Source organism: Cucurbita moschata, unplaced genomic scaffold (assembly GCF_002738365.1).
Source record: "Cucurbita moschata cultivar Rifu unplaced genomic scaffold, Cmos_1.0 Cmo_Scf00064, whole genome shotgun sequence".
NCBI lineage: Eukaryota > Viridiplantae > Streptophyta > Magnoliopsida > Cucurbitales > Cucurbitaceae > Cucurbita > Cucurbita moschata.
Window position 1 is genome coordinate 323,489 of NW_019268580.1, and position 16,558 is coordinate 340,046.

The window sequence follows — 16,558 nt, forward strand, 5'->3', positions numbered from 1 at the left end:
GGTAAGAATGTCAAAAAAGAATGAAAAATATTTGACGGCATACTTACCTACACGTACTTACACATGAGAAACGGGAAAAAAATGACAAAAAAATCGCGGAAAATGGAAAAGAAAATATCATTTAAAGGTAAAATAAATATAACTCCGAAATCTTTATACACTTAATAATTAGATCTCCACCCTCTATTGTTGAACTAAAAAAATAGTAGCACATTCAAATCTTTTCTTTTTGTGTCTAGGTGATAAGATAAGGAATCACTGCAAGGGGAATAAGATTTGGATTAGCTTGCTGATCGAATATCTCAAGGTAAGAACATTGTTTGAGATTCGAATTACTCCACAAGCAAGATCGATCATGTCTAGCTTGAATGATTCTTGTTGATCAAATATCTCAAAGCAAAAACACTTGCTTGAGATTCGAATCACTCCACAAGCAAGATTGATCATGTCGAGTTTGAATGATTATACACACAACCTAAACTACATAAAATTGCAAAGAAACTTAGTCGTTGGCTAAAGAAAAGCACAAATGCTTCTTTTACTATATTTTTCAAGTCTGCTTTACAAATACATGTCTTTATATAGCTTCAAAATGAAACTATTAAAGGGATTTCAAGAGTTGTAACATTCATACTTAATGACCATAATTAGTGATTATGTAAATGTAATCTAAAGTAAATAAAATGTCTTAAAATACAATTACTCTAAATTGTAACCCACCTAAAATTTATAACAATCAAATTTCATTCTTCTTCAATGTGGCGTGAAGTGAAAATCTTTTGATAATTTTGACAATCTTTTCTTCACATCTTCATTGAAGTATATTGTATGATTGATGTCTTTTGGTTTGTATCCTACAAAATAAGATAAATATTGTATGATTGCAGGTAAGTTGACTTTTTGTTTTTGGGATATCTTTGAGTTGTCAATATGACCATAATTCAACTAATTAATCTAAACGAGTAAAAATGGGGGAAAACTCCAAATATATAAACAAAAAATTAAAACGATAATGTTGGGATTAAGATGAAGTAATTAATGTGTAAGATATGTAAGGGAAAAAATTGTATGGCTATTATGGCATGGGCGTGAACCATAATGAAAAGTGGCCTCTTCTTTAAACCATTCCCTTTCATACTATCAATGCCTCACTTATCCTCCCACACCCGAGCTCCGCTCCCCCTCCTTGCGTCTCCATGCCCATGTCCAAGCCTTCTTCCAACTTATCTCGCTCGCTTTCCAAAATACTCCGGTCGCTTTTTCGATCCAAACCTAACTCAAATAGCTCCATTTTTCTGACTCGAGATCAACCCAAAGATGGGTTTTATGTCTTCTATGAAGTCGGGTCGCTCTCGACCATCCCTGAAGTCCCCGAGGCCGACTTTGGAGCCGGTCTTTCGCCGGAGATTAGCTCTTTGGTGAAGAAGACGGCTTCTGAGGGGTTCATGCCTAACTCCCTCCGCATCTCATGTGCTTTGAATATTTGAATCTCTAGATTATATTTATTAGAGATTATTTGTGTAATAATTATGTTCCTATGTACTCTTTTTTTTCCTTCTTTTTTTTTCTTGTAATTTTTTTTTTAATGTTTAGGGATTATAATCATGCAGCTTAAGCTTGCATAAATTTGAATATCAATAGATGTTCGTTTATATTTTTTATTATTCAAATAAGAATTAATCGGGTGTTTTTTCTATTAAGAATATGTTAAAATTATTTTATTTTGATGACTAACAATTTATGTTTTAATTTTAATGAAATATAACTCTACGATAATCATCTTTGAATTAAAAAAAACTTATTTAATTTATATTATTTTTGATAATCGATGCAATATATATAGCCGTGTTTAATTTTCTAATAATTAGAGACTCAAATTTCTCCTTTAATATTATTTTTTAAAAAAATAAAAGAAAATTTCTCTCGCTCAAACAATAATTATTAAAAAAATTATTTAACATCGTTTCCCTATATTGCAATAAACATAAACGGTTTTATTATTTTTGGGAAGAAAATTACCTCTATAAATCATGAAAATATATTCACGTAAAATTAGTATTTCATTTGACTAAATTTGATAAAATTAATTTCAAATTTACAATAGAATATTAATTTTGATATTTATTAAAAAGATTAGATACTCAGTTTAGAAATTTATAAGTACAAAAATAAAAATGAAATTAGAATCATATTAACTCAATAGGAAAAAAAATATTTTTTCGAACTTTTAAAATTATCAATAATATCCTTAATTTTTTTAAAAAAAAATTCACCTTAATATCCTTAAAATTGAAAAAAAAAATTGATGAAATATAGATAGACGTTTCGTTCATATATTGACAATAAAAATTGTTTAAAACCTTTGTATAAGAGTGTTACATTTAAAATTTCAAGGGTACTCGTTAAGTATGGTACTAGAGATAAAAATAATTTTAATTTTTTTTTAATTTAAGGATAATTTTACAGTAAGAATTTTCATCTAAAATTAATTAAAATTTTTTTTTTATATTTATTAAAACTTTAAAAGTTTTCGGTAAGTTTAAAGGTTTTTTTTATTTTTGTCTTTATTTTATTTAAACAAATTCGTGAAATTGCCCTTTTTTTCTCCCAATATATATATATATATATATATAGATAAATCAGCGCGCAAAACCCTGAAATAAAAGGGCTAAAGATTTTGTAGCAAGTGAAGGCGCGAACAAGAAATTGAGAGTTGAGATGGTGAAGGCTATGGCTGGCGACTTTGGACGAAGGCGCGGTCTGTTCAGCTTGGAACTATGCCGCCAACAGATTAGCCACCGATTCGGTGGCCGGAACCCTCGTCATCTTCGATTCTCCTGGCCCTTCTTCCTCATCGGCGTCCTTAACTCGCACCTCAATCTTCAAGGTTTTTGAGTTTCATTTCTCTGTTTTTATTTCCGTTCAACTTCATCATCTTAGGTCGAATTAACGGTTTCTTAGAGATAAGCTTACTTTTTTGAACGGTTACTAGTCTACACTTCGAAACTCGGCGGCATTGTAAATTTTTGGAGATACATCAATTATGTTACCAATTTCCTGCCTCGATTATGTTTAGTATGTAAGCTGCGTGTTCGTCAGGCAAGAGAGAGAGGAAAATAAGAGAATGAGGAGTGAATTATTGGGGGTGAAGGAGTGAAATTGGGTTCATGACGGCTAAGAGGATAGAAGTGTGTTGATATGAGCATCGTTTCATGCTTTGCCGGAAATTGCGTCTTATTTTACCTTCTTACAAAGTAGAATAACTAATTCAAAGCTAGTAGAGGCAAAGCCGAGGGGAACATTCAAAGCCAACAAGGAAGTAGATGTCATCTCACTCAATCTACGAATATAAATAGTAACTTTCTTAGATTATAGAAAATGCACGATACACTACAAGGATATATTTTTCAATTACTATTATTGTTATGGAGCTTCCTAATTTTAAACAAGATGTGCAATGCTTAGTCTAATATTGATGCAATCAATTGGGATCAAAACTAATAAATGAACCAAAAATCAACCTGCTAATTATATTACTAATCACCCTGCCTCGCTAACATTTTAGAAAATGAAATCTGGGTAGAGAGAACCTTCCTTTCTTCTGTCTTAGTGTATGATTGGAAGCTATATTCTGTGGGATTTGTTATTCGCCAGGATGCAATTTTATTCTCATGCCTCCGTGGTTTAGTAGAAAAATCCTGGGGCATTAAATGGGAAATTTGAGTTGATCTGCTCTGAATCAAATGGAAAATCCCAATCCAGGATAGGGGATTTGGTAGCTGAACTGTTGGCTGAGAAAATCTCGTGAACATCAGGTTCTGGATGTTGTACATTATGAGCCCCTCCTACATCGCTCCTATGGCATGGCGATGGAATGAAGTAGTTCGAGTCAGCTGTGGCTGGGGATATAAATGGCTGAGTATAGCTTCCCAAGGTGCTGTGAGTATCGATGGCTAAATGTGAAAAGCCACCATTTACAATGTCCTTACATCCTGCAGAAGTTGAGCCGAAGCAGAAGGTAGATTCCTTGCTTTCGAGCTTTTCGATGTTCTCAATAGTTTGATTACTGAATAAGTTCTCTTGCGAAAGCTGCAGCTGATGATGGTCGTGGTCATTTTCCTTCTTTTCTTGTATTTTTGGTGAATGACATGATTGGGCTAAATAGTTTCCTTGGGAACAAGTGTGCTTTCCTCGATAGGTAATGTCAAACACAGAATGATCTTCATCTGATCTCTGCACTTGCTTTATTGCCCAACAATTCTGTGTATTGCGGAAAGTGCATCTATAGTAGCTTCTGCAAGTACACAACAAACAGGTATTAGATTTATTGATGTGAAACAGTAATAAGATTATAATTATAGGTCTACAATATATTTTGATATGGAAAATTGGATTCTTGTATTTTATTTGGTTTGGGTTCATGATAATTTTTTCTTTGTTTCTTTTCAGTTAGCTTTAAAGAAAGTGGACTTTAACTTTGAATTTTTAGCCGCCGACGTTTCCTCCTTTTTTATGTCAAATTCCTTGTAGTTTCTTCTGGTTTTCCTTCATTGGGCCAATAGCATTCCTCCATTACAAGAACATCAAAATTTAAGATCTCCCCTCCCCCTAGCATGTTTGTATATATACTGAAGCAATGATATTTGTTTAAAATATTACTGTGGGGTATTAAAATATATGTTACCGTGTATGCCTTGCGTGTTTTTCGAGCAGGAAGGAGAAGTCATCTCACCTGGGAAATGTTGCACCAAGTATGTCCTTTTGGCCATATTTTCTCCAGCTATAACCATCCTCATGGGGTCCTTCGAATCCCGTCTCGGAGTTCACTTTCACTTGTTCTGTCCATCTGGGCTGTGTCTTTCTGTAATCACAGAATCATAAAGATTTTTTTATTTGTTTCCAAGAATTGAACTTGTTTACTAACTAAGCTCATATTTGTTCTAAGGTTGACTTTGAAAAGCTGGAAAGAAAATTCTTAAATTCACCTCTTCATTGATTCTTTTCTGGGGTCCTGAGGGTCCTTGAGGCCTTTACCAGAGTCATCACTAGAAAGACTTCCATTAACAGAAATTGGAGAGCCTGGCAAAGCAAAAGCTGCTTCTACCATTTGAGGTTGACTCATTGGTCCATTCCATTTCAGTATCGAAAGAGCCTTATCATATGAAGATATAATCCCATGTACTAATGATCCTCTGCTTTCTTCTGCAGATGCTGAACTCAACTCTGCTTTCAACTGCTTGGTAAGCTCCATCCCCTGAATTAGCTCACCAATGAGTGACTTTTGATCCCAGCTCCACCCACTTTCCATTTTCAATTCCTCTCAGTTTTCGTAAAACGAACTGAACCACCCTACCCTACCACTGTGCTAGTTCATGGTAGGAAGAACAAGAGCTCAGTGCATTTCAGTTCGGATTTGTAGGTAAGTCAAGAAGCAGAAGCTAGAGGAAATGGAAGACCCAAATGGTAAAGAATCAGAGACAACAAACATGGAAGTAGCCAGATGAGGTAATTTGGTTAACTGGGTATATTTGTGTTTATTTAAAACTGAACTGAGAGAGAAGAAGAAGAAGAATGCTTTGGTTTTAATAAGAACCGATCTTGGTTTTATACAAGTTCAAAAAGGAAGACAACTTTATTTCATTTTTCTTAAAAGAAAATGCTGTTGAACAGTTAGAAGTTGGGGAAACTTTGACTGAGACAGCCCCCTCAGTTGCTTTCTGGTCTTTGGTCATTGGCTGAGTGGAGTAAGATTAGTGTGGAAGTCCAGGTTCTAAAGCTGACCAAGTCCACTTCCACTTCATAATTTAACTTCCAAAAGGGTTTCTGTTTCTCTCTCTAGATCCTACGGCTGTGATTTGTTGAGAATGAAAATTTCATAATTGAGATAGTGAGACAAGTGGAAAGTCAGAGTTCAAGCTTGGAGAGTAGACTAAGAATTTTCAAACCTTTCGTCCGCGTTGTGGTATAGTAAACAACTACTTTTCATCTTTATTATTATTATTATTATTTTCTCTTTTTTTTTTAAATCTCTAAGGCTTATGATTGTGAGTGGACTGCTCTTTTCATGCTATTTTTTTGTTCTCTTGCTGATTTTTCCTTAATCCTACTTGGTTTAAATCTTAGAGCTTAGTATTAGAAAAGCTTGGTCAAAATTAATGATTTCTGTGGGCATATTTGTTTTACTAAATTTTGTAATTTGGTCATTCTGGTTGGGCTTGATTATTTTTATCTGATATGACGTCATAATAGTAAGGTGATGTGATGTGATGTAATTGAAATTGCTACATTAAATTTCATTCTTGACCTTTCAGCCAATTTCATATTTAATTTTTAGTTAGTATCTTTTTGGTTAATCACATATTTAATTTATGTGTCGGGTTCTTTATCTTATGTATTCTTGACACGAGGGATGAAATTTTTATTCTCAGGTAAATTGGCTTGTTGATCCTGTACGTCGGATCAAAGTCAGGCATTTAAAGAAATTTTGGTCCTTAAAAGACTTTATGTCTTTAAATTTTATAATATTCAAATCGCTTTCCTTTCAAAAAGTCTTCAGCCTTTTGATCTTTGCAAGTCTTCACAATGCTTTTAAATGTGTTTGTGTGAGCTTTGGGTTCTATTATTTGGATTTGGAACACTGAACTCGAATTCAAATATTATGACTCAATTTGACTAAACTAGGCTTATTTTTTATTATATGGTCATTATGAACATTATAAAAGCTTCAATTTGTAATTAATTTAAATTCAATATTTTTTTAATTTCTTCAGACAGTTGAGAAATAATTTACGAAGATTCCTATCTTATTGTCTTTTCATTGTTGTTCACCCACCAACCAATTTCCAACATTGAAATGATCAAAACTTGTTACTTTATTTAAATTTCAAAAAATAACTCTTCATAGTAGAGATTAATCACAATTTAAATGGTAATTGCCTGATAAAGGGCGAGATTAGATTATGGTAGACATTGCACGTTTACCAACTAAGATTAAATCTCTTAGTTGTTAGTCGTTGCGACGCTTCTATAAGTTAAGGTAAACTTGTCGAGCATTAATAGTAAAAAACTTTGAAAAAATGTCTTAAATTTTCTTTGTTGTATCATTCAATTTAATTTAATTGTACTAATTAACCAATTAATTCTTTTTTAAAAAAATAATATAAAATATTGATAAACTCATTAATTTTAATAAAAGAAAGTAATAATTTTCACCGATGATGCATGTATTAACTAATGTATAATTTTGTTAAAATTCATAAAGTTTCATAAATAAAAAAATTATCTCTAATATCATTGTTTTAACATTTCTCAATTTCAAATTATAAATATGTTTCATAGTTCATTAAACGGGTAAGAAATTTTTTTATAATGATAATTAGAGTGGAAAATCATTCCAAGGGTTAAAATTGTAAACTAATCTACTTTTAAAGTGTAACGTAACAAAATAAATCGGTAATTTTGGAGATCCAAATGATTTTTTTTCCCCCTAAAAAGTTATTTATTAGAAAATGTAATAAGCTTAAATTGTAATATAAAATTTACTTTAAAAATTATAATATAAATCTCATAAGGTTAGGTAAAGTATCAAATAAAAGAGAGTGAAATGGAGCGTGCATAAAAAGTGGTCAAAATAGAAAATTATTTATTTAATAATCGGCCTTAGGCTTCCTTAGGGCCACGTGTAAAGGGACGAGCAAAGTGAACGGCCTATTCAGAGTTAAAAATTTATGGACCATAAAAGAAGCCCATAAATGTAGTGAACGGCCCATTAAGGATTCAAAACTTATGGACCATAAGAGAAGCCCATAATCTAATAGCCGAGCAAAGTGAACGGCCCATTAAGTGTTCAAAAATTCTGGGCCATAAGAGAAGCCCATAATCTAATAGCCGAGCAAAGTGAACGGCCCATTAAGTGTTCAAAAATTCTGGGCCATAAGAGAAGCCCATAATCTAATAGCCGAGCAAAGTGAACGGCCCATTAAGTGTTCAAAAATTCTGGGCCATAAGAGAAACCCATAATCTAATAGCCGAGCAAAGTGAACGACCCATTAAGTGTTCAAAAATTCTGGGCCATAAGAGATGCCCATAAATCTAGTGGCCGAGCAAAGTGAACGACCCATTAAGAGCAAAAATTATGGACCGTAATAGAAGCCCATAAATGAAGTGACCAGCCCATTAAGAGAAAATTATGGACCATAATAGAAGCCCATAAATCTAATAGCCGAGAAAAGTAAACGGCCCATTAAGAGTTCAAAAATTATGGACCATAATAGAAGCCCATAAATGAAGTGACCGGCCCATTTAGAGAAAATTATGGACCATAAGAGAAGCCCATAAATATAATGGCCCTCTATAAACAAATTAGCTCAGTATTTTCTTTTAGCCGAGTATAATAGTGATGAAAAGACGAAGATACCCCTTTAAGAACATTTTAGTGGGGTTTGAGGCAAAGGTTAGGCTGCAATAAAAATTAACCTTTTATTTCCATTGTTTTATTCAACTTCTTTTCAAAATATATTTAAATAAAACTTAATACAAAAAGATACAAAAATCATATGATATTTATATAATTTTATTTTTTAAAAAATTTACTCATTATTAATTATATATATATATATATATTCTAGTAATTTTGATCCTCCTGTTAAAGTAATAAATAGTACCGAACATAATAAAATTACTATCAAGGATGAAAAAAAAATGAACATATAAAACGCTTTAAACAATACATTTAAGGATTTAATTCAATTCAATCCAATCTTATTCCTAGAGTATCTCATAATTTGTTTATATATTCAATAATAAGTTATGTTCTCGTAGATCCAAAAGAACAAGGATTAGATTTGAAATGCAGAATATGAAATGAAGAATATTTGCTGGAGAGAGGTTTTCACATCCTTTCAAAGAATGTTTCGTTCTCCTTCACAACAAACCTGGGATCTCACAATCTACTACTTTTTAGAGCCCAACGTTTTCACCGACACTCATTCCCCTCTTCAATCGATGTGGTATCTCACAATCCACCTTCCTTCTGGGCCTAGCGTCCTCGCTAACACTCTTTCCTCTCTCCCATCGATACGTGACTTCACATATCTTTCCCTAATGAATGGTATCAAAATAAAATTGATGGGTTGATGAAAAGTTACTCAAACACCTTACTCTGAGGGCCAATACACATTTGTTTTCCATGCATGTGATGAACAGAAGTGGACATGACCCACAAACGCCAGACCTTTTTTTATTCTTTTACGCTTCCTTGGATTTTTCTTCAAAACTATATGATCTGTATAAGCTTTGATTTAGTACACTAATCCAACAAAAAAACTATATAATAAATGTAATTATTTGATTAATGCATTCCCAACACAACATCAACTCAACTCAAACATACAATACTCAATTTAGAAAATTACTTAATTCCCTTAACTTGCTGTTGCATTAATCGGCGGCGCCGCCTGATCTTGATTCTTCTCCACCACCCTCACTCCCTCCGCAGATCTAAGCACATACGCCTGCACAAACCAAACCACTCATAGGAAAACTATTCCCGAAACTAATAGCTATCAAACGAGACCTTCAATACCTGTTCTTCGGTGATTTCGACCGAGAACCCGTCGACGATGAGGAAAGACGAAACCTTTCTGTAAGTTCCAGGCTCCAGACACCTCCCCAGAACCCCATCGTGCTTTCTACTCAGATACTCATCAAGCTCATGAGCCCCTTCCCCAGATCTTCAAACCAAAAAATAAAACAATCAGTTTCAAATTCAAACAACAAAACATTATTCATTCATACCCACCGATCAGCTCGTAGACGTTCATATTCAGGATCGTAGTTCATGAAAACGAAGTAACACGCGCCACCGCCGCCTCCGCCGCCGCCACCGTATCTGTTTTCCTGCATTGTGGCTTTCTTCTGGGTTTCCGGCGAAGATAGGGAAAATATGAAGCTATTTATGCGTGAATTGAATCATCGCCGGATAAATATATAAATCATAATTTAGTTTTCCAAATAATTATTTTTTTTTTCAATTTAAAATATATATTTCTTAACAAAAAAATAATAATAATAACAATGCTTATTTAACTAGGGTTAGTTAAGGCATCGAGCTCACAAAATATTTAAATAATTAAAAAAAGAAAAAAAATGGTTGAAATTTTGTAAAGGGTTTCTAGGGTTTCGTGTGTTCATGAATTTGGAATCTCTTAACCTAAATACATTCATTTTTTTATTTTTTTTAAGATGAAGGGTCAACCCTAATTAACCATTAATTAATTAAATTTGAAATAAAAACCCCACATTTTTCAAGATTGGGAATATTTCGATCTCTACGTTGGTTATTGCTATAATTTTAAGCATGGATATATTTTTCTTATTTATATTATTTTAAAAATAAAGTATTTATAAATACTAGAGAATTAAAAAAATAATTATTACTAAAAATTTAAAATCAAGTGATTATCGAATAAAATAATAATTATTAAATTTGAAATTCATATTTTATATCGACGTCTGAAATCATATGGTATTTTTCATAAATTTATGTAATATTATTTGAAATTCGTATTTATCTTATGAATAGAAAAGAACGTAACATGTAATAGTAAATGTACTAAAAATGTAGAAACATAAAAAGATTAAGAATTAAAATTATATATTTATATACTTAAAATGTAAATAACTATTATTTTTATAATGGAAAAAGAATTGTGAAAATATGTGTAAGAAAGAGGATGGAAACCAGGCTGTGTGTCAGAGCAGATTTCTGGCACAGTGAAAGTGGTCACCTGCATTAGAAATCTCCACGTGTCAATAAGAGAAGGGGACAAAGGTGGGGGACCCTGGAAATTAACATGGGCCTAACCACAGGGAATCTCTGACCAACACGAGAACTAAATGTTTTTCTTTGACTACTTTTGCTTATTATTCCCCCTCTGCAAAACTAACCTCCTCAAACTTTTTTATTTTTTTTTCTTTTATGCTTAAATTATTTATATAGGTCCCGAGAGCTTATGCTCAAAGTAAACAATAGTATAGAATATTCAAAGTCGTTGTTTCTACCAGAGCATGCTCTTATCTTTGAAGATGTAGTTATAGGTTCTTGAGAAGGGGTTTGGTCGGGTCGTCACGTGTGTCGGGCAGTTTGGCGGGCAGAGAAGAGTGAGAAAGGGGTTAATATAATGGTGGTCCTTCACCAATAGCCAGAAGAGTGGATTGTGTGTTCATCACTGCAACAGCACACCTGGATCAGCTGAAGCTACGTTCATGGGCTCAGTGAACAACCCTTGGTTCTCAGTATACGCACCCCTCTGCTCCTCCTCTGCACCATCTTTTATGGTCAAACTTATTTTTAATATATCATATTATAACTGCCACTTGTATATATATATATATATATACATACATACATATAGATATAGATACATGTACATTTATATATATATACATATATATACTTATATTATATTTTTGTTTCGTTTTTCTAAACCTCTAGTTTCAATTAAATGACTTTAAAAAATAAAAATAAAATAATAATTTCTATAATTTGTTTTTTTTTTTTTCAAATGAAACTTTTAAACGGGCCTATATAATTAAAACAACTTTATATGCTTCCAAAAGGTGGGCCTTATAATGGGCCAAGAAACAGTTTGGGCCTCTTCACGAGGAAAAATGTCTGAATCTAATCTTCATGCCTTTCATTTATTAAATTAAATTAAAAGAATAAATAATAGTAATAATATATAGACAGTTATAAGAAAATGAAGGCTGCCCGTTGACCATCTTTCAAGTTTAAATCCAAGTCCAGTCAACGATAAAATCCTATCCTTCCTGCCCGAAATTATCTCCGCCAAACCCTATAAATACCAATTGTCACTCTCCTCGTCCTTGCAATTGCAACCATGACCATGCCCAAACTCACCCGAACAGTTCGCTTGGTCGTTGTCGAGATCGTCTCTTTCTCCCACGCTCTTGATGGTTTTGTTTCCAAGGCCTCGACCTGTTACTAGAGCCGTCGAGGATTCCGATTCCTAGTCCTCGATCTTCCTCTTGAACGAGAAATTACCCGAATATGAAGCTTCAAAATCCATGACAGAGATCGAGCAGATACACACCAAATTGAATTCTTCTCAAATTACCATTGTTGATACGATGAAGATAGGATCAGATCAGTTAGTCATGATCACCTTCCATCCAATCAACCGCAAATAAAAACAAGGGATTGGAAGAAAGAGAAAGAAAACAAGGGTTTGGTGAGGAATTTACGGAAGTTGTGAAGATACATGTGTTATATATGTTTACAATAAAGTTAGGTTTACATATAATATGATTGATACTACGTGTGTGACTAAAACTTAATTAATACCTACCCTACACACCAATCTATCTATGTATTTGCTTACTCATATGTTCCTTTTATGTGTACCTTAGTTATTAGTCTTTCGTAATTAAAAAAGAGGAGGAGACAATTATCTCAAGGCACGGTACAATTTACAGGTAAGATTGACAAGATTTGGAAAGGCAACCCGAGTGATAGTAAGAGATCCATCCTACCTGTGGTCCCATCCATAGTATCTACAACTCCACGAATTGAATATTCATATTTTAGAAAGTCGGGAAGGGATCCATTTGTAAAGAGTGATTGGAAAATGGGCATGGTCTACTCCTAGGCCCAAAGGGGGATGGGTCAGATCCAATAATTAATTATTTGTTTATTAGTGACATTTTCAGTGAAATTTGTCCTCTTTACGAGAATATGAGATCTCACATCAGTTGGAAAGAGGACCAAAGTATTTCTCACGAGGGTGTGAAAACCTGTTTCTAGTAAAATCGTGAGATTAATAGCAATGGACCAAAACAGATAATATTTAGTAGCGATGGACTTAGACTATTAAGGTGAATAAACATGAAGATGGGAGGTTAGAGAAGTTACATTGGGGGTGTAGATATGAATAGGACCACCTTTACTTCACATTGTAGTGAATTAAAAAATAAAAAATAAAAAAATTATGAAATTTCAGTGTATAATTTTTATTAAATAGATTCAGAGAAGAAGAGAGGAATTTCATTTAATTTAATTTAATTTGCAAGAACTTCCCAGATTAAATCCGGATCAAAAGACGGCATCTTCGCTAATGAAGAATACCCTTCACAAACCCCTTCCCCCGCCACCGCCACCGCCGACCCGGACGACGACGACGACACCGGTGGAGAATTCTCCGACCTCCAAAACCCATCTTCTTCCGAAACCGCCGCCGACGAACACACCATTTCACCTCTCCAACACCACTCCGCCGATGCCGGTGATGGCGACGGCGACGACATCGAAGAGGACGCAGAAACGCCGCCGTTTTTGGGATTCGATTTCTTGCCGCTCGTTTTACCCCTTTCCCTCTTCATCTTCAAACAAATGGCTTGAATTTTGGCATCCACAGAGTGTTTCAGAGCATTCAATCGGCTACAATCAGCAAACCCCAAATTCCTAAAATCCTTCAAATTGGGAAAATTCAGCCTCGCATATTCGCCTCTCAGCTTGTACGCCGCCCTATCATAGGCATAAGCGGCTGCCTCCGCCGTGTCATAGGTCCCCAACCAAACCCTCATTCTGTTCTGCGGCAACCTAATCTCCGCAACCCATTTCCCCCAATGCCTCTGCCTCACTCCCCTGTACAGCTTCTTCTTCACCGCCCCCGGAAAACCCCCATATCCGCCGGAAATTCCAACTGGGTGGTCGCGTTGTTGATGCTGCAGATTCGTCGACGAGCATCCATGGTGATTCTCTACGCAGAATTGGTGGACCAGATCTCTCTGACGGAGATACACAGAGGACCCCAGCGCCGGCTCCAACACAGGGGCGGCGGCTGCGGCGGCGGAAGGCAGACAATAGGAGAAAATAGAATCGAGAGTGTTGGTTGATTGGCGAGATAGGAGGAGATTAGAGAGCAGAGTTCTGATGTCGGCGAGGTTCATGGAATTGCTCTGTTCTTGTCGCATTTTGTTGTCCATGGAGGTTTTTTTCAGGTTTCTGGATTATTTTCCCGGAAAATGAAAAGATGAGGAATTTGGGTGTAAAATGGTTGTATTTATAGGTGAAGACGGGATAAGAAATTAGAAAAGTTTTAAACTTTACAACACCCCACTGCCCGGGTTCGAAGATTCTGAATGATTTTTTTTTCTCCTTTTTTCTGGCCTTACAGTGCCACTCAAAAAGAAGAGAGAGATTATTAGGTCATTTGTCGTTGAAAAGCACTTGAACTGGAGTCAAATGGCGTTGACTTTTTAATTAATCACTTCCATGATCTTATGTTTTACTGTCTTTTATTATTTAACCATTGTCATTAATTTCAAGAGAATTAAAATAAATAATAAAATCCTAGTAAGTTTTATTTTTTAAAAATCCAATCATACGGAATTCAATTTTAATTTCAAGAGAATATTCTAAAATAAATAAATATTTGGGATAATAATAAAAAATAATTAATAATTGTTATATAACTTCACTTCTTGTACCTAACTAATATTTGAGTAATTAACTATAATTTTTATTATTCTAAGTTAAAATAATAATTGTTTTTTTTTTTAAAAAAAGGATCCGTGTGGTCCCCAATTTTTTTTATCAGCCGATCAGAATAGCTCCCAAAAGCTACTTTTCGGATTAAATGCCTATGAGAGAGAAAATAAGGAGAGAGACGAAAAAAAATCTTGAAAGGCAAACGAGGATCCACTTTCACACGTGTCGTCACCTTATTGGATTCTTACTTTAATGTGATCTAATTAAATGGGTTGCCAACGTAAGTTTATATTTTGATGTTTGGTTTTAATTTTTAATTATATTTTTTTTTCTTTTCTACAAGTTCAAAAAATCTTCAATTATATTTAGATTATTAATTTGTTATAAATTTTCTAATAATGGTATTTAATTTTTATTTTTAAAATATTAATAGGAAGTAAATTAGTATTTAATAGATTTTAAACTCTATCCTAAAAAAAAGTAACATAAAATTGGAACAAAATACAAAACCTTAGGAGTTCAAAACAAAATAAAAAGACAATTCAACAATATATTTTTAATCCTATTTAAATAAAAAAAATAATTCATAATCTATCCAATACTAAAATTTATTTTTTAAATTTATATTCAAATAATCGATCTCATAATGTTCCAAAACATGATAATATTACGTGCATTTCATTTTTTTTAAAAAAAAAAAAACTCCCCATTTATATAAAATTTTGAAGCATAGAAAATATTGGTTTTTTAAAAATAGCAGTAAAATAGTAAAATAGGGAAGTGTATTGGGTAAAAATATGTAAGCTATTTTAAGGAGCTATGTGCATAATTGAGATTGGTAAATTAATGTCATTTAATTCAATTTTGCTCCACATGGTTACCTTTAATGTCGTCTATTTATTTCAGTTTCCAACACCCCATATGCCCTTACATTTTCATCTTTAAATAAATTAAAATTAACTCAAATATACATTTATTTATTTATCTTATTTTCTAATTTTAACACGGACAAAAGCCTTTATTTATGTATTTATTTCTCTTCCAATCATTTCACACGCTACTTACCCTTAATTTCTCTTTTTTTTTTTTTTTTAAATTATAACTATATATATATATATTCAAACTTATATAAAGTTAGAGATGGAGTACATCATACTTCCATGTGATATGTTATATGCTTTTAAGATGATAGGTAATTTTCATTCTCGTCTTGTGTATTTATTTTTACCCAAAATAAATAGTTTTTAAAGTCAATCCAATTACGATATTTTTCCATATATTTTTCAATAGCCACCACGTTGATTCAACTAATAAAGTTAAAATTTTATTTCAGCATTTAAATCTTTCCTCGTCTCAGTTTTCATATTTATTATTATTATTTATCGTTTTCATAACAAACAAGAAACACAAAAAAGCTATCTTCCTTTTCATAAATGATTATCCACAGCATATTCTTTGTTAATCTTATTTTAATTTGACACGTGAATTTTTTTATTTAATATATGAGTTCGAGTTCATTTCTCTGGTAAGTCAATGTGTATCTTAAGATCTATCTCCATTTGAAGTCCAGCATCCTCACTAGCAATTGTTTTCCTCGGCGGTAAAGGTGTGATTTAATATATAATTTTTTAGATATTTTAAAAATATTTAATAAAAAAGGATGAATTTAAAATGTTATATGTTAATATTTTTTTTTATAAGGGGTGGGGCCTAAAATAAAGAGAGTAGGGTGGGAAGGCATTAAAGAAGAAAAGGTAGGCGAAGGCATGAGGAAGAGGTGAAAGAAACAGCGCCGTGTTTCCAAATATCTTTCTCTCTTCTTCTGCTTCATCTCGTGAAAATTGCAATAATAATAATAATAAAAATAAAAATAAAAATAAAAATAAAAAGCTAATTTCATTCCATGTGAATAAAAGGGTTTACAGGTAGCCCTTCTCAAAGTCAACCCTAAACCCTCCATGCCTCGCTGTCATATCCTCTTCTTCCTTCATTCATGTCTTGCATGGGAATGCTTACATCTTCTCACTTTTTTGGATACCCTACTTCTTG

The 16,558-nt window shown here is 33.1% G+C and overlaps 3 protein-coding genes and 1 long non-coding RNA gene across 4 annotated transcripts; 1 reads left to right on the plus strand and 3 right to left on the minus strand.

Moving 5' to 3' along the window:
- Positions 1 to 2,644: 2,644 nt before the first annotated feature.
- On the plus strand, positions 2,645 to 5,991 carry LOC111437537. The gene is made up of 6 exons (XR_002709449.1): positions 2,645 to 2,887; positions 3,763 to 4,018; positions 4,096 to 4,332; positions 4,714 to 5,112; positions 5,209 to 5,240; positions 5,420 to 5,991. It is a non-coding gene; the product is annotated as an uncharacterized LOC111437537 (long non-coding RNA).
- LOC111437532 (probable WRKY transcription factor 41) lies at positions 3,302 to 5,326 on the minus strand. The gene is made up of 3 exons (XM_023075543.1): positions 4,986 to 5,326; positions 4,733 to 4,861; positions 3,302 to 4,294 (listed from the first exon to the last, which is right to left on the minus strand). Exons 1-3 carry the CDS (start codon positions 5,306 to 5,308, stop codon positions 3,685 to 3,687), a joined length of 1,062 nt encoding a protein of 353 aa, XP_022931311.1. The 5' UTR covers positions 5,309 to 5,326; the 3' UTR covers positions 3,302 to 3,684.
- Positions 5,992 to 9,320: 3,329 nt separating the features above from the next.
- LOC111437632 (subtilisin-like protease SBT2.5) lies at positions 9,321 to 10,014 on the minus strand. Its single transcript, XM_023075689.1, has 3 exons — positions 9,800 to 10,014; positions 9,584 to 9,731; positions 9,321 to 9,512 (listed from the first exon to the last, which is right to left on the minus strand). The coding sequence occupies exons 1-3, from the start codon at positions 9,901 to 9,903 to the stop codon at positions 9,423 to 9,425; spliced, it is 342 nt and encodes a 113-aa protein (XP_022931457.1). The 5' UTR covers positions 9,904 to 10,014; the 3' UTR covers positions 9,321 to 9,422.
- A 2,986-nt stretch (positions 10,015 to 13,000) lies between these two features.
- LOC111437595 (ethylene-responsive transcription factor ERF061) lies at positions 13,001 to 14,139 on the minus strand. Its single transcript, XM_023075632.1, has one exon. It carries the CDS (start codon positions 14,002 to 14,004, stop codon positions 13,078 to 13,080), a length of 927 nt encoding a protein of 308 aa, XP_022931400.1. The 5' UTR covers positions 14,005 to 14,139; the 3' UTR covers positions 13,001 to 13,077.
- Positions 14,140 to 16,558: the final 2,419 nt, after the last annotated feature.

Coding starts and splice junctions, on each gene's coding strand:
- LOC111437595 (XM_023075632.1), bottom strand. CDS start 14,004: ATGGACAACAAAATGCGACAAGAACAGAGCAATTCCATGAACCTCGCC.
- LOC111437632 (XM_023075689.1), bottom strand. CDS start 9,903: ATGCAGGAAAACAGATACGGTGGCGGCGGCGGAGGCGGCGGTGGCGCG. Junction 9,732..9,799: donor GAACGTCTACGAGCTGATCG/GTGGGTATGAAT, acceptor TTTGGTTTGAAG/ATCTGGGGAAGGGGCTCATG. Junction 9,513..9,583: donor TCGAAATCACCGAAGAACAG/GTATTGAAGGTC, acceptor TGGTTTGTGCAG/GCGTATGTGCTTAGATCTGC.
- LOC111437532 (XM_023075543.1), bottom strand. CDS start 5,308: ATGGAAAGTGGGTGGAGCTGGGATCAAAAGTCACTCATTGGTGAGCTA. Junction 4,862..4,985: donor AGAAAAGAATCAATGAAGAG/GTGAATTTAAGA, acceptor CTGTGATTACAG/AAAGACACAGCCCAGATGGA. Junction 4,295..4,732: donor CTTGGTGCAACATTTCCCAG/GTGAGATGACTT, acceptor GTGTACTTGCAG/AAGCTACTATAGATGCACTT.